The 25820-nt window shown below is 49.7% G+C and overlaps 3 protein-coding genes and 1 non-coding gene across 5 annotated transcripts; 2 read left to right on the forward strand and 2 right to left on the reverse strand.

Moving 5' to 3' along the window:
- The first annotated feature begins 591 nt into the window (after positions 1 to 591).
- On the forward strand, positions 592 to 6005 carry LOC125535540 (trichohyalin-like). 2 transcript variants are annotated; one of them, XM_048698608.1, is made up of 4 exons: positions 592 to 919; positions 1118 to 3795; positions 4396 to 5209; positions 5636 to 6005. In XM_048698608.1, exons 2-4 carry the CDS (start codon positions 1132 to 1134, stop codon positions 5866 to 5868), a joined length of 3711 nt encoding a protein of 1236 aa, XP_048554565.1. In that variant the 5' UTR covers positions 592 to 919; positions 1118 to 1131; the 3' UTR covers positions 5869 to 6005. The 2 variants fall into 2 exon arrangements, with proteins under 2 accessions (XP_048554565.1, XP_048554564.1); XM_048698607.1 differs by lacking the exon at positions 592 to 919 and having other exon boundaries at positions 941 to 3795.
- Positions 6006 to 8116: 2111 nt separating this feature from the next.
- LOC125535541 lies at positions 8117 to 8962 on the forward strand. The gene is made up of 2 exons (XM_048698609.1): positions 8117 to 8582; positions 8734 to 8962. Exon 1 carries the CDS (start codon positions 8302 to 8304, stop codon positions 8551 to 8553), a length of 252 nt encoding a protein of 83 aa, XP_048554566.1. The 5' UTR covers positions 8117 to 8301; the 3' UTR covers positions 8554 to 8582; positions 8734 to 8962.
- Positions 8963 to 9322: 360 nt separating this feature from the next.
- On the reverse strand, positions 9323 to 9395 carry TRNAA-AGC. The gene has a single exon. It is a non-coding gene; the product is annotated as a tRNA-Ala (tRNA).
- A 2798-nt stretch (positions 9396 to 12193) lies between these two features.
- LOC125535542 (60S ribosomal protein L19-1-like) lies at positions 12194 to 14303 on the reverse strand. Its single transcript, XM_048698610.1, has 5 exons — positions 14107 to 14303; positions 13269 to 13391; positions 12869 to 13182; positions 12511 to 12566; positions 12194 to 12420 (listed from the first exon to the last, which is right to left on the reverse strand). The coding sequence occupies exons 1-5, from the start codon at positions 14216 to 14218 to the stop codon at positions 12390 to 12392; spliced, it is 636 nt and encodes a 211-aa protein (XP_048554567.1). The 5' UTR covers positions 14219 to 14303; the 3' UTR covers positions 12194 to 12389.
- Positions 14304 to 25820: the final 11517 nt, after the last annotated feature.

Genomic DNA, 25820 nt, shown 5'->3' on the forward strand with positions numbered 1-25820 from the left:
AATGAGCTCGTCGAGTGAAGTGCCGTGCTCCGAGTGGTTGTCGCCGTCCGACTGACTTTCAAGTTGCGGTACATCTGGACGGCGATCTGGCCCAGGGGTCCAGTACAAAGTATACGGTGTCCATGGGTAGGGCCTTTAGGTCAGGCCTGTTACCCTACCCCCAATACATGTCCTCGTCAGTGGCCGCTCCCCGAAGATGAAATAAGATTCTCCTCACCTAGCCCCCTCCCAGATAGCAGCGTGCCTCCGGCTCGCTATAGTGACTGTAGTTGTCGCTAGATGGTTATTCTATTAGATGAGTAAATCGAAAATAATCTAAAAAAACTCTAGCAGAGAGAAGGAATACAAGTCACCAGATTATTACCCAAGTAAAAATCAAAAGAATCACTCGACCTAACCGTCATCTTTTTATTTATTTTTGATGGGAAAAGCTAACCGTCATCTAATCCAAACGTACGCACGCACCCGGTTTAGCGGTAACCGCCGGAGTAAACTTCAAGTCTAGCGGCCAGCCGGCCCCACCACGCCCCTCCCTCCTCGTGACGCCATAGATAAAACGGCCAGGCCCACCGCCCCCTTCCTCTCGTTTTCTCCGTTTCCTCCTCCCTCCTTTCCCCTCTCGGCCCTCGCTTCCGCATCGGCGCCCTACCCTACCAAACCCAGTCCGTCCACCACCCCCCCTCTTCTCCCCTCTCCCCAACCCCCTTCCTTTCCAAATTCCAACCCGATTCCATCCAAAACCACTTCGAACTCGAAGAGGATTTGAATTCCACTGCTGCCATTATTATCTTCTCCGTCGGGAAGGAAGGAAGGAAGGGAACCCCGTTTCGAAGTCGAGCCTTGCCTGCCTATTTGGGTGCCTTTTGTCGCCCACTGTTGGGTGCGCGTCTGAGCGTCTCCTCAATTCTCGTGCGGCGAGGCAAGTTTTCCCCCTCCCCCTCTCACCCCGAAATGGAACCCCCCTCCTTCCTTTTTACCCTTTTTTATCTCCTCTCTCACTGTTCTTCACCCTCTTCCGGAGTGAAATCCGGCCGATTCGCGTCGCCGAATTTCGATCTGTTGCGGCCGGGGGTTCGATTGATGGTTCGACTGACTCGGATTTGTGGCGTGCGTGCAGGGATCTGCCCGTCTATGGTCGCCGGCGGGAGGGCGGTCCTGCGGCGGGCGAAGATGGGCGGCGGCGACGACGACGACGAGTACGTCGTGGACGAGGACGAGGAGGAGGAGGTGGAGGAGGAGGATGACGTTGAGTACGCGGCGGCCGCGTGCTCCGACGAGGAGGAGGCGGAGGCGGAGCCCGAGGACGAATCTGACGCCGACTTCGACGGGGACGCGGAGGAGGAGGAGGAGGACGACGAGGATTTCGAGATCGACAAGCCGCGGCAGCGGCCCAAGCGCCCTCCCAGGCCTCCCCCCAGGCCCCGCGGGCGGGGCAGGAAGAAGGCCAAGTCGGACGACGACGACGATTCCGACGCCGATTCCGAGGAGGAGGAGGACGAGGACTTCGAGATCGACGCGCCGCGGCCCAGGCGGCGGCCGGCCAGGGCTCGCGGCCGGGGCCGGAAGCGGAGGCGGAGGCAGGAGTCGGAGCAGGAGGAATCCGATGCGGATTTCGAGGAGGAGTTGGAGGAGATCGAGACGCCGCGGCCCAAGCCTCGCCGACGGGCCAGGAAGGCCAAGCCGCGCGACGACGACGACGACGACGACTCCGATGCGGATTTCGAGGAGGAGGAGGACGAGGATTTCGAGATCGACACGCCGCGGCCGAGGCGTGCGCCGACGGCTCGCTCCCGGGGCAGGTCGAGGAAGCAGGAAGAAGAGTCTGACGCGGAGTTGGATGGGGAGGACGAGGGCTTCGAGATCGAGACGCCGAGGCCGAGGCGCGCGCCCACGGCTCGCTCCCGGGGCAGGGCGGGGAAGCAGGAAGACGAGTCTGACGAGGAGTTCAATGGGGAGGAGGATGGATTGGGCAACGAGGAGGTGGAGGTCGAGGCGCCATGGCCGAAACGCCCAGCCACGGTTCGGTTCCGGCGCAGAAGGGAGGAGCAAGAGATCGAGTCTGATGCAGATTTCAAAGGGGAGGAGGAAGAAGTGGAGAATGAGTTGGAGGTCGAGACCACACAGCCAGCCATGGACCCTTCCTGGGGTAGGAGTGAGGAGCAAGAGGATGAGTCTGATGCAGATTTCAAAGGGGGGGAGGAAGAACTAGAGAATGAGGAGTTGGAGGTCGAGACCCCACTGTCAGCCAACTTTCGCTCTGGTGGCAGGAATGTGAAGGAGGAGGATGAGCTTGATGCAGATTTCAATGTGGTTGAGGAGGAAGTTGAGGATCAGGAAGAGGATGACGAGCTGGAGATGGAGACGCCAGAGTCAGTCAAGTATCACTCCGGTGGCAGGAATGTCAAGGAGGATGAGCTTGATGCAGATTTCAATGTGTCTGAGGAGGAAGTTGAGGATCAGGAAGAGGATGAAGAGCTGGAGATCGAGACTCCAGAGTCAGTTAAGTATCGCTCTGGTGGCAGGAATGTGAAGGAGGAGGATGAGCTTGATGCAGATTTCAATGTGGCTGAGGAGGAAGTTGAGGATCAGGAAGAGGATGAAGAGCTGGAGATCGAGACGCCAGAGTCAGTCAAGTATCAGTTCGGTGGCAGGAATGTGAAGGAGGAGGATGAGCTTGATGCAGATTTCAATGGGGCGGAGGACGAAGTTGAGGATCAGGAAGAGGATGAGGAGTTGGAGACCGAGACGCTACAGCCGAGGAACCTGTCCGAGGCTCGTGGCAAGGGCAGGAAGGTGAAGTCAACACGCTCTAGCCGGCAGAGGCACGAGGATGATGATGATTACGAGGAAGAGATCGAGGATGAGGATGAAGACTTTGATCCGGAGGTGGACGAAGATGAGGAGGATGAGGAGGAAGATGTTGAAGAAGAAGATGATGATTTTGGGGATTATGCCCCAACTCGTGCCACAAATGTTAGACCTAGGAACCACTTGGCCAAGCGGAAGCCAGCGGCTGGGCGCCAACACCGTAAGAGGAAGAGTAGTTCCAAGGGAAAGACAAGGAATGGCACGTCAGCACGTCGGCGTAGGAGCAAGCGGCGGGTGGCTGACGACTATGAAGACGATGAGGAGGAAGAGGAGGATGATGATTTTGTTGTCAAGGACGACGTGGAGGAAGAGGTCAATTACCGGCCAAGGAAGAAGGCCAAGGTTGGGAGGAAGACGAGGGAAGGTACTGCAGAGCCAGTTGCTGTGGGAGAAGCATGGCCATCAGTCGAATCTGACACATCAGAATTTGAGTTTGTGACATCTGACGAGGATCATGCTGAGAAGGAAACACCAGTTGCTGAGCCTGCGAGGATCAAGAGAAAGAAGGGTAGGAGGAAGAGGGGTTCTGAATCAGACTCGTCTTCAGACTCTGATTATGTCATATCGGAGGAGGAACTTAAGGATTTGGGGGTGCCTAGGCCCCAAGAGATCGTGCCACAGCTGCCTTCGCCCCCAGCACGAAGGACCATTGCTCCTAGGAGGGTAGACGAGAAGGGAAAAGAGCCAGAGGAGGCTTTGAAACAGATATGTGGTATCTGCCTCTCAGAGGAGCAGAGAGCTACAATACAGGGTGTGCTTAATTGCTGCTCACACTACTTCTGCTTCGCGTGCATCCTTGAGTGGTCAAAGGTGGAGTCGAGGTGTCCACTGTGTAAACGGCGTTTCAACACAATTACCAAGTCATCAGTGGCAGATCTAGGATTGGGGTTGAGGAATGCTCCTGTTAGGGTAGAAAAGCGCGATCAGGTAATGGTTTACTCTCCTGGTCACTATAAAATTACATATCCACAGGGTATAAAACCATTCTGCATTGCTTGCCCACTTAATATTTGAATTGGTTAGTCATTGAGATGAAATGCATTTATGTTCGAACTACCACTAAAATATATGAAAATCCTGTCCCCGTAGGAATGGAACATACATTTTGCTGTTACTTATTATAATAAGTGTGCTGTGTTGTTTCTAGTGACCATCCAAAATGTTGGTTAGTGGATTAAAAGTTTTAAGCAGATATGACACGGAAATTTACCAATTTAGGGATAACATATCCATTACATCCACTTTGCCATTCAAACTCAGGGTTCGATGATGTAAATTCATATTTCTGCAAGTAAGAGCTTTTCTTGTTGTATTCACAACCTTGATGTTGATGTAAATCTGTAGATGTTGAGGACTTTATAACCTTTTGAATTTTGGATTATGTTCCGCATGACAACATATATAAAACCTCTTAATTGTTAGGATGCTAACTGAAACTTGTGCACTGGTTAGCTTAAAAGTAATGTTAACAATAAACCGTGACAGTTTGCATGGTTGTCTCATTTATTCTGTTTCTTCCTTGAACAGGTATACCAGCCCACTGAAGATGAAATGAGGCGATGGTTGGACCCATACGAAAATGTTGTATGTATAGAGTGCAATCAAGGCGGTGATGACAATCTCATGTTGCTATGTGATATATGTGATTCCTCTGCACATACTTTCTGTGTTGGTCTGGGAAGAGAAGTACCAGAAGGCAACTGGTACTGTGGTGGGTGTAGATCCAGTGTGGAAGGGCCTTCTCATGCACAAACACAGGATAGGGTGGTTCACCGTGGAGATAGTAACATGAACACCGCCGATAGCAGTTCTGGTTCGTTGGGCAGATCTACATCAAGTGGAGTGTTCCAGAGACCACCACCAATAAACGTTCAGCCTTCTTTGCAAGGATTTGATCTAAATCTCTCTCCAATAGAAACACCTGAGGAAGATAAGCGAGCCGAGTCACATCTCTCAGCTGAACCTGTATCAACTCCTACTGGGAGGCATGCAACTCTTGATAGAAGGCGTGCCTTGAACCGACGCATTCGTATTCTTCTATTTAGACCTAGGACTGCAACTAATGCTTGGCAGAATAGCATTCAGCAAGACAGAAGCGCACCAGCAACAGAACAAAATCAACGGAACGCCTGCACCTCTACAGATGTGAGCCCATCATGTTCCAGGGCTGATTTTATGCAGAGCCAGCAGAGTAGCTCACATTTTGTACAGTCTGCAAGTAATCTTAATCAATGCACTGATGAGGGTGGAAGCAATTTCCGAGAAGTTGCAAATGCCAAGGACCAGCTGATTCCTATTGTCAAGAAGAGCATCAAGCACATTTGTGCCCGGTCCCCATTGGGTACGTAAAGCGGTCTGAGCAAACTGTTTTAATGTATCAATTTTTCGAGCACCCACAAGTTAACATTTGGGTGTAATAGTTTGATTTTATCCTTAGCATATTAGATTACCTAGAGATTGAGTAGCCTTGTATTTTCATATTTAAAATGGTTGTTAGAGAAAATTAATTCAGTTTATGCTAGGGCATCATCCCATTGTAGCAGTTGTGGTCCCAAAATAAATTATCTAAACTGGAAATGTCTCAGGTTTGTGGCTATTAGTAGCCTAAATAATAATTGCCTGTCCTTTTTATAGTCCTTTTTTCTGCTATGCTGTTGGCCATTGTACGCTGAACTAAATGCAAAGACAGCTGTGTTGGACTATATATGCAATCTTGCTAAAGCATGACTATTTAACTGGAACTAACCTCTCATCCTTTATGTTTCAGATCAATCCTCTTTCACGAATGTAGCACGGCGGGCGACACACACTATCTTAGCGTTGTCTGGTATTGCGCACAACAAGGATAGGGTTGTTTCTACACCTTTTCCTTTTCCTAGCCATTGTTGCCACGCCTGTGATGGCCGAGAGCCAGCGTTTCTCATGAGAACCATCTGCTCGTCATGCTTCAACTCATTCGTTGGTGATGTCGTCAGTCACATCGCTAATATGTTTTCTTGAAGTAGGTGGTCTTTTCAAGCTGGCATTTCTCTCTCTGCTGTCATCATTCTTTGAATTTATAGACACTTGGAAAGATTATACGGATACGAAGGTGTTAATGGATGTTGGATAGCTTGAAATATAGATCATTTCTAAATGATGCATTCTCTTATGGAACTAACTTCTTAATTGACTTGTCATTAGCCATCCTGACAAGTTTCAAGGCTTCCAGCAAGCTGCTACAGTCTTCAATGATGATGCCCTCCAATGATCTTTTTTATTGCGAACTGTGTAACTTGCTTTTCCTTTCTCTCAGTATTATATGCTTTATCTCCAACAGAAGTGGAGCATCTTATATATCATGAGAGAAATCCGGAGGAGAAAAACTGAACATTAATATGTTGAGCATGCCACTATGAACATTAGAAATTGAGAATAGGATATAGGACCAAAGTTTGTATATACAAGCATATAACCACATGTGCGAGTCTGCTAGATATGATGCACTGTTAAGAAAATCTCTGCATATCATTCCATTAGTGTTTGTTATACTTTGGAAGGAATAACCTTTCTTGGTAGGAATAGCTTGTGTCCTTTTCACTTGGTGTTCTCAGTTCGGTATCTTTCTTGTCTGCACTTGGTGAAGCCCCCTCTCATAACTGAAGCGAGGCGGTATTCGATTTATCGGATTTTGAGCTACCTGCCCTTTTCCCTTTTCTTGCTCTGATATTCCTCTTCCGAGTCTTCCTCTCGAGTCCTATATTCTTCTTCTAGGGTCCTATATATCTAAATTCAACAATTCCTGAACCCTTTTTATCTTTGTGTTCATCTGTACGGTTTGTGCAATTATGTTACCATCTTGCCCTTTTCCAACCGAAACATACTGTTACCTTTCGTGCAGATTAACCTATTGTTGATATGAGCTGTTTAACTCCCTAGGTCATGCAATCATTTAAGGGTTCATCTTCTCTCTTTTTCGTGGGATTTTATTAGTTCATTTTAGAACGAACGATTAGATTCCAGCAACCTCTTTGTGCGAGACTTCTAATTTTTTCCCCCCTTGTCAAGTCTTACATTATGTATGCACTCTAGTTTTACTTTTAATATGTTCATGTATGTCAGTTCTTATTATAGGTTGTGTCATGTGTGTTATTTGCTCTCCCTGGGGCCTATGGGCTGACAAATTTGCAGTTGGCATGTGCTTTGTTTTTGGGGTTGGAACAAAAATGTGTTTACACAAGGTTTTTGGATTCTTCCCACAAGACCTGCATCCAAAATTTACTGCTATTAAAAATTTACTGGTATACAGCAGCATTGCTCATTCATTGCCTGCCAAAATGAACAGTTTTTTCATGTCATCCACCCACCGTGTGTGTCGGCGCGCAGCTGAAAAATCATCTGAAGGAAGTCCTATCTTGTGATTGGGTTGGGATATTCATGCATTTTATTCAGCGCCCATATGGTTACAAGTGTGTGTGTGTTTTCTTGGTGGTTTGAGGTTCTTTCAGTTTTTTTTTAAATCTTTTTTGTGGGAACTTCCAGTTGTTTACTAGCAATATTTTACCCAGTTGCAATCAGAGGGGTTTGCATCTTAAAGGGATTGCAACTGGCATCCCAAGCCCGTCTGCATCAGGAAGGGATAAAGCAGCAAATCCTGGCACAAAAGAAGAGAATAAATATCTCCCTCTGTTCTCTTTTCTGTAGACAATAAAGCAACACCGTAACCCCTAGCAGTTCTCTTACGAAGCAAGGCATATACATGTGTTCCTTTTCATAGCCGCCAAGCTGAAGGAACGGATGTGCATTTCGCAAGCAGCCTTTGTTGTCGTCCCCGGAGGGGAAAGATATCTCCGGTCTCGGGGGCTTTCGGCTCCACCACGCACCGCATCGTGGTGAGGTTCCAGTCACGGAGCACACGCCATGCCTTGCACTCAGACTCATCTCCCTTCCATTCGTGTCCGTCGACGCGGACAAGTTGAACATCGATCTGTCAACAAATTAATTACTGTAATACCACTCCAGTAAAATATTACGGTATATTATATTATATGTATAAAATTGTTGAAACGGACACATTGCTTGTCTCGACGCGACGAAAGGGACGCTCGTGCCGAGGACCTTGAGAGGGTGGCATGTGACGCGGAAAGGTATACAATGCGACTATCTGGACACACAGTTGAGTGAGCCCTGCTTCCGAGGCATCAGATTCCCGATCGGACGGTCAGCGAGGCGACGCCGAGCGCCATATGACCCGAGGCCCCGAGCATAGGATGCCGCTTGCCTGCCGCTGGCCGCCAACTCGGTCGCTGCGGCCTCTTGATATCACGCACAGCAGCGGCCCTCTCTCTGCCTCGCGCTGCAGCTAGCTGGCCTTCATTGTCGCGCCCCTGCCCGCCCTCCAGGCTCCCACCTCCCTCTCCTCTCTCCCCCTGCCCTCCAGCGAAGTAAAGAGGGATGGCGCCGACGTACCGGCCTTACGCGGCGGAGTACGGCGTGGTGGAGCGGAAGGTGGCGGGGGCGCGGTGGGTGGCGTCGGCGGCGGCGGCGTCGTCGGTGGCGTGGTTCGTGGGGGACCAGGCGGAGATGAAGCGGCGGGGGCGGGTGGCCAGCTACAAGGCGTACGCCGTGGAGGGCAAGGTGAAGGCGTCCCTCCGCAGGGGCCTCCGCTGGATCAAGGCCAAGTGCTCCCACATCGTCCACCGCTAGCCCGCCCGCCGTCTTCTTCTTCTTCCTTGGTATTCGTCCTCCTCCTGCTCTGCCTCCCATGGATTCGGACCGCGCTCCACCACCACCTTGCGTTGCGTGCTCTTCTTTCTCTGCCTGCCTGCCTCCGATATCTGGTCTGGTCTCATACTCTCATGGGTTTTGGCTCGCCGGATCTTGCAGGTGGCTTATCAGGATCGACGGTGGCAAGAAGGGATGCGCGAGGGAGATGGCCTCATGGAGCATTCCTTGCGAGTAGATTAGTCAGTAGTGTAAGATCATCATATGCATGGGTCTTTCTTCTTCTTCTTCTTCTTTTTCTAGCTTTTGTGTTGTCGAGAGAGAATGTTTGTTTCCGGGCCGGGTTGCAAGCAAAGTTGGCCATCATCACACGCGATTCCTTTCTGCTTCACTTCACTTTGCTTCTGCAAAGCAAGCATACCTGATTGTTGTGTCCGTTTGATGCTGAGTGCTTGCAAAACAAATTACTCCACAGTTGAATTAAATCCATCGCGCAATGGCACGAAAGCACGCGCAGGGGAAATCAAGAATGAAAATGGATCGAATAGCACACGCTCCAGTCCAGAATCACGGGACAAACCCTGTGGCACGTGGCGCTGGCCGCCCTGCCACGTCGTCTCCGCTGGTCCCAGCCAACGGGCCCAACAGGTTGTCCACACGGGCCTGGCTCGTCAGCACAAACCCCACTTTTGCCTGCCAACGCGAGAAAAAAAAATGCATCCTACTTTGACGCGGAAAAAAAAGGTTCAATTGGAGAAGTGGGGTATCGATCCCCATACCTCTCGCATGCTAAGCGAGCGCTCTACCATCTGAGCTACATCCCCTCACTAGTACGTAATATTCTCTTCAGCTTATGTACAGAATCAAGAGCCTTGTTGATTTTTATTTTATTCCCAAATAAACGTTGTTGAGTTCCCCCCTATTCCATGGTCGACGATAAGGCAAAACGGTACTCCCTTCGTAAACTAATATAAGAGCGTTTAGATCACTAATTTAATGATCTAAATGCTTTTATTATATTATTACTTTATGAAGGGAGTACTTCATAATCATATGATTGGTTTTAGAAATCGTTTGTATTCCTTAGAAAAACGACCAAGTCTTACAATTTATTACCAAGTTAAAGAATTAAAATACACACAAATGGCAAAGCTCCGTCACATAAAAACTAGATGTCACATCAAAGTCCTTCAAATGACACATGCCAAGACTAATCAAGCAGGGTGATCCTCTGTCACTGATGTTGTCCATATTCGTCATGAAGTGCCTCGCTGCGCTCATGTCTGTTGCCGTCGATGCGTGTATGTTCAACTTCATGGGTTAGTGTCAAACACGCGCTCTTAGCCCTCAACAAAGCTATTTCCAGCTTCGCGGAGACAAGATGGAAGAGCTGGCCAATAGGCTCGCCTCCCGTGTTAGAACCAGGCCTCACCTCATCGCTACTCTCAATCGGCTGATCATGTTATTTCTTGCACTTAAAGTAAACGATGACGATTCTATTTGTTTTTCAAGAGTTCAATGAATCCTCCAAGAACATGGTATGCAATCCAAAATGGAGCGCCCAGTTTGCAACCAATGTGAACACAATGGACGGTAGTCAAAGATTCCACAAGTCTCGCTGTCCCATTTCTAACATTCAGTGCAACAGACGATGGGTTGTGAGACTAGCCACAGTAGGGAGTAACATGGACTAGTAACATGCATACGTTACTTTCACTAGTTATTCTAGAAAGTTTTTCTCAGGTGTTGTGCAACCAAATAGAGAAGAACAGTTAACAAGTATTCTTCCATCATGTCTGCATGTATTTTTGAGAGATTTTTCTGAACCCGTGGATTGTCTCTTGGTGTTGTGCATTTGTTTTTTTTTCTTACTTCTCTTTGGGCACTTTTCCTTTTGACATGCCTATCTGTTCTTTGCTCTTCTCTCTCCCTCTCTCCCATAGCGTCTACTCTTTCTTCTTCTCTCTCCCCTCTCCCATGGCGCCTCCCAGATGAGTTCTATGTGTTAGGTGAGATATGTGAATTGGTTAGAGTAGTAGAGTTCGGGCCCTTGTGTGGGATGCAAGTTGAAGGAGGATCCTAGGAATCGCAATCGCCAGCTGTTTTCTGATTTTAAATTTTTTTTCTTTGTCAGGTGATTTGTGATCCAGGAAAGGGTAAGGAGTGTGGGCGACCGATCCAATGGAATTTTTTTTATTTTGGTTAGTTATATTAGAAATGGATCAGATTTTCAGCCCGACCCATTTTTTTGGGCATACAAACATACAATTGTCGTATGTTTTTGGACACACAACTGTCAACATTTGATTTGTGTGGAAATTTGAATGTTTTCCAATTGTAAATCAGTCAAATGCTAAATAGATAGTCCCTGCTTTTAAACCAACAAACTTGCATCACGCGCGGTTGTGCCCAAACACAAAATACATCAGCAAACTTCACATGTGCTTCGCCCTGCCTCTGCCTTCTTCCTCCCAACGAACCACCGTCCGTTGCGCCGGTGCCATCCCCACCCACGACGACCCCTTCCCGTGGATCCACGCATGGAGCAATGCTAGCGTCGAGTAAGGCAGATGCGTTGGTGCGGGAACGAAACCCCGAGCTAGAGAGGCCGCACAGCTGCGTGCCAAGGTATGAGGCCGAGGAGCGGATGTGTAGACAGCTTTGGAGGACAAGTGCTAGAGTTGATGCTTTCGCGATTAGGATAAGAATATAGGACAAAAGAAATACCCATGGTACATAAATAGGGAAATCTCAAATTCATTTGTGTAGATCGGGTACGGGTATGTGATTGTGCCTGGGTGAAGCCTTTACCCGTACCCAAACCTAACGGATGCCATCCCACTTCCATGTCATGGGTAAGAACAGAACAAATCACTTCAACCCTCCTTTGGTTTGTAGGATTGTATGAATTCTATAGCATAGAATTTTCGAAGGAAACATTTCTTTCAAGCCATTTGGTTTGTACGAACGGATTCTTGTGCCTATGTAGTAGGATAGGAACCAATCCTTCACATTTCAAAATGAAAAAAGCATTAGCCTAAACTCAATTAAAAAAATCCTATGATATGCATTGAACAACATTTTTTTATAGGAATTAAGATACATGTCATCTCATTTGCTAAGATTTTCTTACTCTTTCATATCTCTTTCACGTGATGCACATATATCTGAGTTCAATACACAAGAAATGCTTATGGTGGTTCAGTTAAAACCATACAGCGATGTATCAATGGCATATTATCATTTTTTCCTTCTTAATCCAAGCACCCAATACGCAAAGACTAAAGTGTGATTATGTTACATCAACTTCACACTGTTGTTCTTTTAGTTATAAGGTGTATCAGAATGACATGCAATCACAGATGAAGCATAGAGATTTGTTGTTCAAAACTTCAAATGTCTTGCATGTTTGATCAAGTTTACAATGGTTTCAAAGTATTCATGCCCAATATAGGGCATCTGCTGGAGCAAAAGCGTTTCAGGTGATGACAAATATTCTTTTTGTGATGTAAATCTACCTTTTGTGCGCCCAAGATCCATCACCTGTTCTGATGACTGAAGGCACCCAGGCACTATTACCATCACAAACACAGTAGGTACATAAATTTGCACGCACAGAATATGTAAAACTAGGTTCCGTGAACCGAAATGTTTAAAGAAACTCTGCATAAGCAACATCCAACAGAACAAACACGATATGATATTTAAGGTATCTCATACGCGGCACACAGATATTGCACAGAAAACAGTTCTGAACTTCAGATGCTCCAAAATCAGGCTAACCCTTCATGATAAAGCTAAAGCTTCATGTCAGACCTTCACTTCTTGGCCTTGGCCTTCTTTGGTGCCCTGTAAACGATGCAAATTGGAGAAGGTAAGATAAAACAGAAACGAAACACATTAACTATGTGGAGGAAGATTTTGGATGGAGATGCTTACGCTGCTGCCGGAGCTGGAGCTGCAGCCGCTGGTGCTGGTGCATGATCTCTGGGGCCCTGTTTGCCAAATAGTACAAGTCAACCAAATTGGTCTAACAACAAAAACCTTGCTGGATAGCAGTAGCAAGTAACAAAATTTAATCAAGGACAAATAGCTTGCTACATTCAACACGAACATCCAGCTCTGAACGGTCTGTTATCTAAGATCAACAGACAAATTTCACCAAGTATAGCAAGCCCCGCATTGGTAGTAAAAGATGATAATAAGATTTCTAATTTCTCAGGTAACATGTGTAAACATCAAGTATTTCAGAATTCAATATAGTGCATAGACAGGCTAGGTGAAAACATCATCTTACCTGAGCCAATCTCTCCTCCCTCCTGGCATGCTTCCTCTCCCTGCTTGCCTTGCTCTTGGCACGCTTGGCCTCAAACTGATCAGAGAGGGTCTTCTCTCTTGCCTTCTCAGCCTTGGACTTGTGGATACTCTCCATGAGGACCCTCTTGTTCTTGAACATGTTACCCTTGACCTTCAGGTACATGTCATGGTACATGTGCTTGTCGATCTTCTTGGCCTCACGGTACTTGCGCAGAAGGCGCCTCAGGACGCGCATCCTCCGCATCCACAGGATCTTGGTGGGGAGCCTAGCCTCCCTGGTACCCCTACGCTTACCTGCGCAGAGAGCCAAATCACAGGTTACAACACAAATATCTACAAAGATGAATACTATCATGCCAATTAAAGTTGCGGCTACTAACCATATCCAGAGTGACGGCCCTTCTGCTTGGCCTCATGTGCCCTCCTTGCACGAGACCTGGAGTGGATCTTCTGAGGCTTCCTGATGATGAAACCATCCTTTACCAGCTTCCGGATGTTCTGCCCTGCAAGTATTAATCAAACAATAAATCACAGTTATGCTCAATTATGAATCAATAACACAGCATAATGAAGAATGAAGAGCTCCAATGGATTGAAACAACAGTACAGGTACAAAGTACACACAAATAAGAGTTCAAACAAACACAAGAACGGCCTATTATAAACAAACAACATTTAAGTGCATGTGAACTACATATTTATTAATACAAACCGAGGAGCAGCATAAGGAGCTAGGTCCACGAGATTAACATTCACAGACTGAAGCAACAACCGAACCTTAACAGACAAGACTGCTGGTACATGAATTACAAAGGTAAAGTATAACACCTAAAGCAGCTATTCTGTCATTTACTCAATCTAAACAAAGCATCTACATGAATCGCCGATTCATCTGCTATCAGAAACACCATCAAAGTGGCACATCACAGTCCCATAGCTATCACGGTAGCTCAGCACAAAATCAAACCCATAGAGTGGTCAGCTATACGATGTTCCGTCCAGATACTCAGCTACCCGAAGAAGACTCATCCCGGCAACACGAGGCTGTTCATCCGATCTACGAGCAGGCGCAGCACAAGCAAGCATCGCTCTACCCGCCTCGAACGACCTAAACCTCGCGGATCACCACCTCGGCGACAGATCTACGAAACACGCGAGATAATCGAGACGCGCGGCGAGGGAGAGCGGATAGGGGTGGGGAGAGGGGTCGGCTCTTACGGGAGTTGGCCATGGAGATCTCGTTGACCTCATTGGGGTCGAGCCAGACCTTGCCCTTGCCGCACTTGAGGACGCTCGAGGCCAGGCGCTTCTGCAGCTTCAGCGACACCATCTTCGCCGCCGCTCTCCTCCTCCCTTACCTGCCGTCTGGTTGTGGCGCTAGGGTTTGGGAAATGCGGCGCTGGCGGCGCCTTATAGCTCTGGGGGGTTAGGGTTTCCCTGGCTCGATAGTTGGGCCGGGCCTTTGTTGTATGGCTCGCTTCGCTCTGCCTCTTGGGCCTACGGCCGGTTATAGTTGGTTGGCCCGTTCAGTCATAGAGGATATCAGCGATGTCCGACTTTTCTTTGCTATGAAACCGTCTCTAGAGAAACTTGTGAGGATAACAACCTCAAAAAAGAAAAACGTAGAAGTTTCAAAAAACGTAGAGGTTTGATAACCCGCCCTGGTTTGGACATTAAGTCGTCAGTATATTTTGGATTGCACCATTAGAATCATACGCTCATAAATCATTGGATTGTTATCCTCATTGGATATGGCGATGTAAGCCGACAGTATGAGCCAATTCTACAGGTATGTTTTCCTGGTTATATAAATACGCGAGGTTTGATAACCCATCCTGGCTTTTCACTTTAAGTCGCTCGTATGTTTAGGCTTGAATGGTCTTAATTTTAGTCTTTTACATAATTGCATAAAACTATTGTTACCCGCCCTGGCTTTTGACGTTAAGTTGTCAGGGCATATGTTGTTTAAATTTTGTGCAGAACATGCAAAGCTATGGCTTACATAAATGATTAAGTTCAAGTCCATCATCAAAGATAAAAAAAATGATGTTTCAAAAGGGTTATCAGTTCTGAATTTTTGCAAAGGCTATAAGCCTCCGGGTTACATCCTGGAGTAAAATGGATGCATATTAAAGTTGCCATTGGCCGAGAGCCGCTAGGTATTTAACTCCAGGTTTACTAGCCAAAACTTGGCTGGATTTTTCATTATGGTTGTCATAACCAGTATTGAATGATTGAGGTTTTCATACTGGATTATATTATTCAAATCTTTAATAGCTAACATGGCTGAATTTTTATTATGGTTATCAATAACCAGTATTATGATAGAGGTTTTCAAAGTCGCTTCGGCGTAATGGCTATTATTTCTTTATCAATGGATATGATAATCAATGGAAGGAATAGTTCCGAGTCGTTGCAGGCATATGACCCGGCACTTGGGCGATACATTATTCAATTCAAGATTTTATCAAGTATGCAAGTCCCATGTCGCTGCAAGCATGCATCATGACACTTGGGGGCTAATGCAAGTTGCTTTTCAAATTATCACATTGACAATAAACTCGGTTCTTTCAGGAAGATGAGTTGTCTTTATATCCTTTTTGCTAAGTCCCTGCTCATTATTACATAATGACCCGACCCTTGGGGGCTACACTGGTTGAAGTTTTTATGAATATAAGGCAATTACAAATTCCAAGTTGCTACAAGCAAGACAACCCGATACTTGGGGACTACACATGGGAAGTACAAAGTGCTCAGTTTATGATTGGTGACTTACATGAACAACCTGGATTTCTCCAAAGTTGCAGCATTTATATTAAAGCAAGTCTCAAGCTGTCACTACGTTCTCCTCTTAAGACTTAGGGGCTACAGGTGATATGCATATGAGAGAGGAACAACTTTAAATTCCCAGTTTTGAGCAACACAAGGTATTATATTATTATTGAAGAAATCGGCAAAGTTTATGACCCGACGTCATCATAATATTAACCCGGCGTCTGCAACAATCATGACCCGGCGTCTGCAACAATTATGACCCGGCATCAGCAACAATCATGACCCAACATGACCTGTTTTATAACCCAGCGATTTTGGCAATTATGAATCGACAATATCTACATCTTCAAGTCGGCTGAAAATCAGTATTTCTCTATAAGCAAATTGACCATGAAGTAGGGACGAAGCTCTAGTATGGACACTGGGGTCAATTGACCCCAATGCCTTTCAATTTGAAGCTAGTATGTCCGTCAAAGTTGCATTTGACCCCAGCCCAAAAAATTAGTTGACCCCAACCCACCAGCTAATTGTCCGATGGTTCAGTCTCAGCCCATACCATCCGTAAATTCTAGCAAAAATAAAAAAAGTGATCGTGGCGTACAGCTCCAACACAAAGGCCCAAAGCATAAGACGTGGCTTGGCAGCTTAGGCTTACAGTATTTACACACGTACACGTTGACGTTTGGTCCCCAATTTCTGTAGATGTATGCGAAGTCACGAACAGCCAGCCGACACATGCCTCTTTGTCTCTTCGCCATCGTCAGGTCGCCGTCTCATCTCCTTCGCCTATTCTTTTCCCCACCCCAACTCTCCATCCCTAATCCCCAAATTCCAACGGCGGCAAACAAGGCGATCCCTAATCTCCAAGGGTGATGCCGGCCAGCCGGCCGCCGCCGCCGCATAATCTTTAATCTCCCTGAATGTTGGTTGCCCACTTGGCACATGCCCTCCTCGTCGGCAGTTCTGAGGCAGGTACGCCCAGGTCCTTGGGTATGCCAATATCTTTCTCAGTTTCTCTTGGTATCACGCATCAACAACTCATTCTCTCCGGAAGGCTAATTACTAAGGTTGGGTTTATGTTTTTGCTGCAGCTAGGAGGCTAGGACTAGAAGGATATGGACAAATTTCTGCCGAAACGAATGGCACCAGAGACTAATCTGGCAGGGACTTCTAGGCCAGTTAGACTAAGGCAAGATCACACATCAAATATTGGTACTACTACTATTATGATACCAATTATAGCATTGGCTCATTGCATATTTTCGCTTTTTATGTTGCCCTTCACCCTTGCCTATGGGCGGACTGTAACACCATGATCATCTTTTAATAAAACTCCTATATTCGACACAAAAAAAATGTTACCCTTGGATGTTATTTCTATTGTGTTATAGTGGGCATATTTTTTGTTTTTCCTCTTTATATTGCTCTCAGCGTGAGTCACGCCATAGCCTGTGCTATAGTGGGCATTGGTTGACCCCAGTGACCATTTTTTCTAGCTTCGTCCTTGATGAAGTTGGTCTATTGACCCAGACTTTCCAGAAGGAGGAAATGACAACGACTTAAGAATGATCAGGTGCCGGCTCAAATTTTTTTAATCAAGAGCACAACTTGTCAAATTTGTTCTTGTATTTATTTTGCAGAATGTCGGAGTAATGGGCCACGGGTAGCCTAACCCGAGCCCCTAAACCTTTCAAGACCACGGGGCTGGCTGCGCCCCTCAAGACGTCAAGATAGATCTTCGCCTTCTGGTGGCCGGTTGGCCGAGCGGCCGACTGGCCGAGGGCGGCCGAGTTCTAGAAGACGGCGTCACGACAGGGCGACTCCTAGTGAGCGACCCCTAGCAGTCGACCCGTGGCGCCCTCATCAAAGAGACAAGACCGGGCATGGCTAGCCATGCCCCCGAATCCAGGGCCGTGCGTGGCCACAGTGCCCTGTACAGGCGGAGATCTCCACACGACGCGGCACTGTTGCCTCTCCCCCCAAAACGTCACCCCTGACAGGCGGAGCCCTGTTCCCACGACGGCCTGTCGGTACGGCTTGCAGGCGGCTGGCCCTACCAGGCAGTGAGAGCCCTGAAGACGGAAGAAGTCAGGGCAGCTGGACCTAAGGGAAGCCGGCTTCCGGCAGGCGGCTTATCCCTCCCTCGGGCCCCGTGCGCCATCAACCAAATGGGACGCGGTGTGGCTACAGTAATCGCCCACCAGGCAGCGGGACTGTAGCCACGCTCCCCTGACCAAGCATGCGTCATTAGCACCACGGCTACAGTGATCAGCAGCCGGCAAGACCCGCGAGTGGCGGGAGCGGCCTGTCGGCTTCGTACCAGACCAGTCGGTGGGGCCCACCCGGCGGCGGGCCCCAGCAGCCGGCGGAGGAGCCGGCGACCGAAGACACTGACAGTCGGGTCCTACACCCGACAGATTACCAATGTACCCCTAGGAGGGGTAGTCCTATATAAACCCCCCAGGGCACCCATGCAAAGAGTTCCAACCTGTTAGAACTAGACCCACACCTAGAGGAGGAGAGAGCGTGCCTGCCTTCTTCCACCTCTAGCAAACAGCTCGTGGAGCACCATTGTATCACTTGTGCCTTAGTGACCATGCAGAGACCCTGCAGAGCAGGACTAGGGGTGTTATCTCCAAGGAGAGCTCCAAACCTGGGTAAAGTACGCCGGCGTTCGTGTCTACGCCTCATCCTGCTTCCAGGCACCGGCGACGTTCTACTCGCTCCCACCATGATAAGTCATCCTTTGGCATATGTCGCACCCAACCCCCGACATTTGGCGCCCACCGTGGGGCGAGGTGCACCATCTTCCGGAGACCTGCTCTGGACGGGAACCTTGTTCCTTCCTGGCGAGCGCAGCCAGCCCGGCATGCCAGACGACATCTGCACCGACGCGTTGCACGGCGCGGAGGCCGCCTGCGCGGCAAGCTGCCTCGCCGATCTTGTTGGCGAGATTCGCCTCTCCGACGTGCCCGCATCTGATGCGGGCAACGATGGCCCTGAGAGCCGCCTCGTGAGCCTCCTCGATCAGCTCTGCGTCGCCAGCGAGCCTGCTGCTGACTTGGAGTCGGTTGGCTCCACCGACTCGATGTTGGTCGACTCCGACACGGTGTCGCTCGACGCGTTCCCCTCCAACGTAGTGGTCCACGATGAGCCGCTTCCTCGCGCGGACAACGACGGCAGCGCCGTCATGGAGGTGCTCGTCATCAACCATGGCGAGCACTCTGGCGGAGGTGGCCAGGACCCGTTGCAGACGACAATGCAGGACCTGGCTGCGCCTATCCCAGAAGACGCTGACGCCGAGACGCTGGAAGCGCGCCACGTCCTGCTCGTCGAGAGCGCCAACCGGCTGGCCAGCATGAGACGCCTTTCGAAGGCCTATCAGCGGGAAATGGAGCGTGCCATCGGCGACAGGCCGTCTCCTGGCAGGCCTAGCCACATTGGCTTGGTTCGGCAGCGTGGCGCGACCATCGCCAGCATGTTCGGGACAGATCGTCCCGTCTACGCCACGCCAATTGAGAATATAGGAGCTGCCCAAACGGCAGCAGACGAGTTAGACAAACTCGAGGGCGACGAGCGTCGCCACATGACGGAGCGAGTTCAGCAGCTCCTCGACGCAGCTGCTGAGCAGCAAGATGCCGGGTGCCGGACTGAAGCGCCCAACCGGCGATACAACGATCTGCCTCCTCGACAAGACCAAGGCGCGACATCCCAGACGCCGACTGGTGGCGTCCGCGACAAAAGAGACAAGGATCCGGCTGCCAGCCGCAGCCGGACTCACATCACCATCGAGCGCGACCAAGACGGTCGCCCAAGAGCAGTACAGCGGCGAGACGACTGTCCGCCTCCTCCTCCCCGCAGGAAGAGGCGCATTTCCCCGCCGCCTGTTGATCACCCATCACTCAGCGACCGCCTTGGCCACCGAGAAGGAATCGGAGAAAACGATGCCTGTCACCGAATCGATCGCCTCAACCGATCCCTAGCACATCCGAGATGAGCCCTTCCCCAAAGGATTCACTCTCCCGAGAGACACACCCAAGTACACCGGCTCCGTGAAGCCGGAGGACTGGCTCGTCGACTACTCCACAGCCGTCAGCATCGCCAACGGCAACAAGCGCGTTGCTGTGAAGTATGTCCCGCTCATGCTCCAGGGCACGGCCCGGACGTGGTTGAACAGCCTGAAGCCCCGTGGTGTCAACAGCTGGGTTGATTTCATCGAAGCATTCATCCGCAACTTCACCAACACGTACAAGCGGCCGCCCAAGCCCCGCCAACTCTCCTTATGCGTCCAAGGCCCCAACGAGTCGACTCGCGACTATCTTACGTGATGGGCCGAGTTGCACAACTCGTGCAAGGGTGTGCACGAGGTGCATGCCATTGAGTACTTCACTGCCGGGTGCTGAGAGGGCACCCTCCTCAAGCACAAGCTTCTCTACGACGAGCCGACGACCCTCGACGAACTACTAATCATAGCAGACAAGTACGCCACGGCTGACTCCTCCATGAGGGCGGAGATTCAAGTCAACGTATCGGGCAAGGTGGCCCCTCAAGCTCCCCGGACCCCGGCTGGTGACTCCAGTCGGTGACAGCAACCGAACGACAACAAGCGCAAGGCCATGCAGCCGGTTCCCACGAGCCGGCAGGTGGCAACAGTTGAAGGTCAGTAGCCAGAAGGGCCGCCTCCTCCCAAGCGCCAGAAGGGCGGCAAGCCCAACTGGCTGCCCGCCTTCTCGTACGAGCAGACTCTTGATGCACTGATGGAGTCCTAGATTAGGGGGTCTCCGGACAGCCGGACTATCTCTATTGGCCGGACTGTTAGACTATGAAGATACAAGATTGAAGACTTTGTCTCGTGTTCGTATGGGACTCTACTTGGCGTGGAAGGCAAGCTAGGCAATACGGATATGGATATCTCCTCCTTTGTAACCGACCTTGTGTAACCCTAACCCTCTCCGGTGTCTATATAAACCGAAGGGTTTTAGTCCGTAGGACAACAATCACAACATACAATCATACCATAGGCTAGCTTCTAGGGTTTAGCCTCTCTGATCTCGTGGTAGATCTACTCTTGTACTACCCATATCATCAATATTAATCAAGCAGGACGTAGGGTTTTACCTCCATCAAGAGGGCCCGAACCTGGGTAAAACATTGTGTCCCCTGCCTCTTGTTACCATCCGGCCTAGACGCACAGTTCGGGACCCCCTACTCGAGATCCGCCGGTTTTGACACCGACATTGGTGCTTTCATTGAGAGTTCCTCTGTGTCGTCGCTGTTAGGCTTGATGGCTCCTACTATCATCGATAGCGATGCGGTCCAGGGTGAGACTTTTCTCCCCGGACAGATCTTCGTATTCGGTGGCTTTGCACTACGGGCTAATTCGCTTGGCCTTCTGGAGCAGATTGAAAGCTACGCCCCTGGCCGTCAGGTCAGATTTGGAAGTTTGAACTACACAGCCGACATCCGCGGAGACTTGATCTTCGACGGATTCGAGCCACAGCCGGGCGAGTCGCACTGTCACGATGGGTATGACCTAGCTCTGCCACCGAACAGTACCCCAGAGGCCGCGCCCGCATCAGCTCCGACCCTTAGCTCGGAGCCAGCTGCGCCAATCGAGGACGGGTGGTTAGACACCGCCTCAGGGGCTGTAGTCTCAACAGCGATCGAGCCGAACACTAGCCTAACCCTCTGCGCAGCCCGTGACTCCAAGGTGCCGGACTCTTTCAGCACTCGCCCTTCAGCAACATTCTGAATTCACTAAGGTCTCTCTCTTTGTCAGGAGAGCCCTGGCCGGACTATGGCCAACAGGATTGGGATGCGGACGACGAAGAAATTCGACGCCCACCCACCACCCACTTAGTAGCCACTGTCGATGATTTAACCGACATGCTCAACTTCGACTCCGAAGACATCGATGGTATGGACGACGATGTAGGAGACGAACATGAACCAGCGCCTATAGGGCACTGGAAAGCCACCTCGTGATATGACATATACATGGTGGATACACCCAACGAAGGCAATGGCGACGAGATAGCGGAGGATGACCCCTCCAAGAAGCAACCCAAGCGCCGACGTCAGCGGCGCTGCTCTAAGTCCCGCCAAAGCAAAAGTGGTGATACCGGCACAGGAGATAATAACACTCCGAATAGTGCCGAAGACAACAACAATCCCCTCCAGCAAGATTTGGAGCAGGAGGATGAAGGAGCCAGCTCTCCTGAGAGAGCGGCAGGCGGAGAGGAGGGGGATGACAATTACATACCCCCCTCCGAAGACGAGGCAAGCCTCGGCGATGGTGAATTCGCCGTACCAGAGGATCCCGTCGAACAAGAGCGCTTCAAGCGCCGACTTATGGCCACGGCAAATAGCCTGAAGAAAAAGCAGCAACAGCTTCAAGCTGATCAAGATCTGCTAGCTGACAGATGGACCGAAGTCCTCGCGGCCGAGGAATATAAACTCGAGCGCCCCTCCAAGAATTACCCAAAGTGCAGGTTACTACCCCGACTGAAGGAAGAAGCATATGATACGGCTGATCGGCCACCTCGTGGTCGTGATAGAGAGGCATTCCAGCCAAAAGCTCAGCCTATGCCCCAACGCCATTCAAATAAAAAGGCATGGGGAGATACGCCAGACATGCGAGACATATTGGAGGACAAAGCAAAGCATGCAAGATTGATCTACGGATCACGACGGCGCACCACTCTGTGAGACGATAAACATCATGCCGGATACAATAAAAGCAAATCTGGCCGGACCGAACACAGCGGGCAAGACCCATTCGAGCTGCGTCGCGATATAGCCCAATTCAGAGGCGTCGCACACCCCTTATGCTTCACAGACGAAGTAATGGAACATCAATTCCCAGAAGGTTTCAAACCTGTAAATATTGAATCATACGACGGCACAACAGATCTCGCAGTATGGATTGAGGATTTCCTCCCCCACATCCACATGGCCCGCGGTGATGACTTACACGCCATCAAATACCTCCCACTAAAGCTCAAAGGACCAGCGCGGCACTGGCTTAACAGTTTGCCAGCGGACTCCATTAGCTGTTGGAAAGATCTGGAAGCCGCATTCCTCGACAACTTTCAGGGCACTTATGTGCGACCACCAGACGCCGATGACTTGAGCCACATAATTCAGCAGCCAGAAGAGTCGGCTAGGCAATTCTGGACTCGGTTCCTTACAAAGAAAAATCAAATCGTCGACTGTCCGAATGCGGAGGCCTTAGCGGCTTTCAAACACAACATCCGAGATGAGTGGCTAGCCCGGCACCTTGGTCAGGAAAAGCCGAAATCTATGGCAGCTCTCACGACGCTCATGACCCGCTTTTGTGCGGGAGAAGACAGCTGGTTGGCTCGCAGTAATAATATATCAAAGAACCATGGTACCTCAGATACCAAGGACGGCAATAGCAGGTCACGTCGCAACAAACATAAGCGCCGCATTAACAACGAAAATACTGAGGATACGACAGTCAATGCCGGATTCAAAGGCTCTAAACCCGGTCAGCGGAAAAAGCCATTCAAACAAAGTACGCCAGGTTCGTCCAGCTTGGACCGTATACTCGATCGCTCGTGTCAAAAACACGGCACCCCAGACAAGCCAGCCAATCACACCAACAGGTACTGTTGGGTGTTCAAGCAGGCCGGCAAGTTAATTGCCGAAAACAAGGACAAGGGGCCGCATAGCGATGACGAAGAGGAGCCCCGGCAGCCGCAAACTGGAGGGCAGAAGAGGTTTCCCCTGCAAGTGCGGACGGTGAACATGATATACGCGACCCACATCCCCAAGAGGGAGCGGAAGCATACGCTCAGGGACGTATATGCGTTGGAGCCAGTCGCCCCAAAGTTCAACCCTTGGTCCTCCTGTCCGATCACCTTCGATCGCAGGGACCACCCCACTAGTACCCGTCATGGGGATTTGCCGCACTGGTCCTAGACCCAATCATTGACGGATTCCACCTCACTCGAGTCCTTATGGATGGCGGCAGCAGCCTGAACCTGCTTTATCAGGACACAGTGCGCAAAATGGGTATAGACCCCTCAAGGATCAAACCCACAAAAACGACCTTTAAAGGCGTCATTCCAGGTGTGGAGGCCCATTGCACAGGCTCAGTTACACTGGAAGTGGTCTTCGGATCCCCGGATAATTTCCGAAGCGAAGAGTTAATCTTTGATATAGTCCCGTTCCACAGTGGTTATCACGCGCTGCTCGGGCGAACCGCATTCGCTAGATTCAATGCGGTACCGCATTATGCATACCTCAAGCTCAAGATGCCAGGACCTCGCGGAGTTATTACAGTCAATGGAAACACAGAGCGCTCTCTCCGAACAGAGGAGTACACCGCGGCCCTCGCAGCAGAAGCGCAAAGCCGCCTCTCAAGTCAATCAACTAGTTCGGCGCTTCAAAGCCCGGACACCTTCAAGCGCGCTCGGGGCAATCGGCAAATAGACCGCCTGGCGCGATCTGAGCTCGCGTAGCAATACGGCGCCCCCCAAATCCCAGCCCAACGGCGAAACTCGTGCCGCGCGTACATAATTACGCATTAAAAATACCATGGGCATAGGTGGGGAGGGGGGCACAACTGCGGCACGCCCCAAGACGCGGCTTAAACCGCACTAGGGGCTTCCCGTTTGGTTATCTTTTCTTTTTTTAGGACCTTAATCTCTGGAAACATGGTCCGGCAGCACTATTGCCGAACACATGATGCAGCAACCAAGGAGGCAGACAACTACGTCATACCACGGAATTCCCAGGTTGATTACAGTAACGAGCGAAATATTCGATTTCATATCATTCCTCATCTTGCCCTTGGAAGGGACATAGTCCTACTTTTTGCTTATCGCACTATCTGTATCATTCTGCTTTAACGCACCTTTTTGAATAAACAATGCATAACATCACGACTATTATTGCATTCTTGTTATATATATGTGTGTGTGTTCATTAACGACGCCTTGCAACCGTACACTTTGGTACGACCAATACACCAGGGGCTTACGTACCCCACAATATGGTTTGAAAAGTCCGAACACTTTCACAAGTGCGGCACCCCGAACTTATAGCATTATATGCATCAGCTCCGAATCATGTCTTTGGTCAAATGTTGGGTTTGCCCGGCTCCTATGTTTTGGTACCTTACATTCCGCTCTATCGGCTAAGGTAGCACTAGGAGAACTACTGCGATTGTGCCCCGGTTCTGCCGGGCTTAACACCTCAGTAGAGAAAGCTAAAACTGACTGTCATGATAAGGCGAGAGACTGGTCGCTATTCGGCGAGGTTTTTCGAGTCCCTAAAGACTTATGCCGCTTAGGGCGAGGGGCCGGTCCTGTCCGGCTTACAGGCGTGTATCGTGCCCCGAATTCGGCCTTTCGAATACCAGGGGCTTCGCCAAAATTTAAAATTATAGAATTCTATGGCTAAGTGAGAGTGGTAAAGCATTATTAGTCCGGTTGCCTTGTTCGTTGTGCTGAGCACCTCCCTCGAAGGACCCAAATATGGGAACAAGAGTGCTCAGGTTTATCCCGAACACCTCAGCACTCGTGGCATGGGGGCAGAAGTCGAGGACTAGCCATCTCTCAGATTGAATAAACGGCTAAACAGAAGGTAATATTTTAAATTCACACAAGCGTTGTATAGCGTATATGAAACAAGTTTTCATCATACAGGATCATACGAGCAAGTTTACTCAAATATTACATCCTTTGAACATTCTGTTGGGGAAGTAGCAAAATTTTAAAATTTTCTATGCATCACCAAGATCAATCTATGGAGTCATCTAGCAACGAGGGAGAGGGGAGTGCATCTACATACCCTTGTAGATCGCGAGCGGAAGCGTTCAAGAGAACGGGGTTGATGGAGTCGTACTCGTCGTGATCCAAATCACCGATGACCTAGCGCCGAACGGACGACACCTCCGCGTTCAACACACGTACGGTTGGGAAGACGTCTCCTCCAACTTGATCCAGCAAGGGGGAAGGAGAGGTTGATGGAGATCCAGCAGCACGACGGCGTGGTGGTGGAAGCAACGGTGATCTCGGCAGGGCTTCGCCAAGCTTAGCGAGAGGGAGATGTGTCACGGGAGGGAGAGGGAGGCGCCAGGGGCTAGGGTGCGGCTGCCCTCCCTCCCCCCACTATATATAGGACCCCTA

Source organism: Triticum urartu, chromosome 2 (assembly GCF_003073215.2).
Source record: "Triticum urartu cultivar G1812 chromosome 2, Tu2.1, whole genome shotgun sequence".
Lineage (NCBI taxonomy): Eukaryota > Viridiplantae > Streptophyta > Magnoliopsida > Poales > Poaceae > Triticum > Triticum urartu.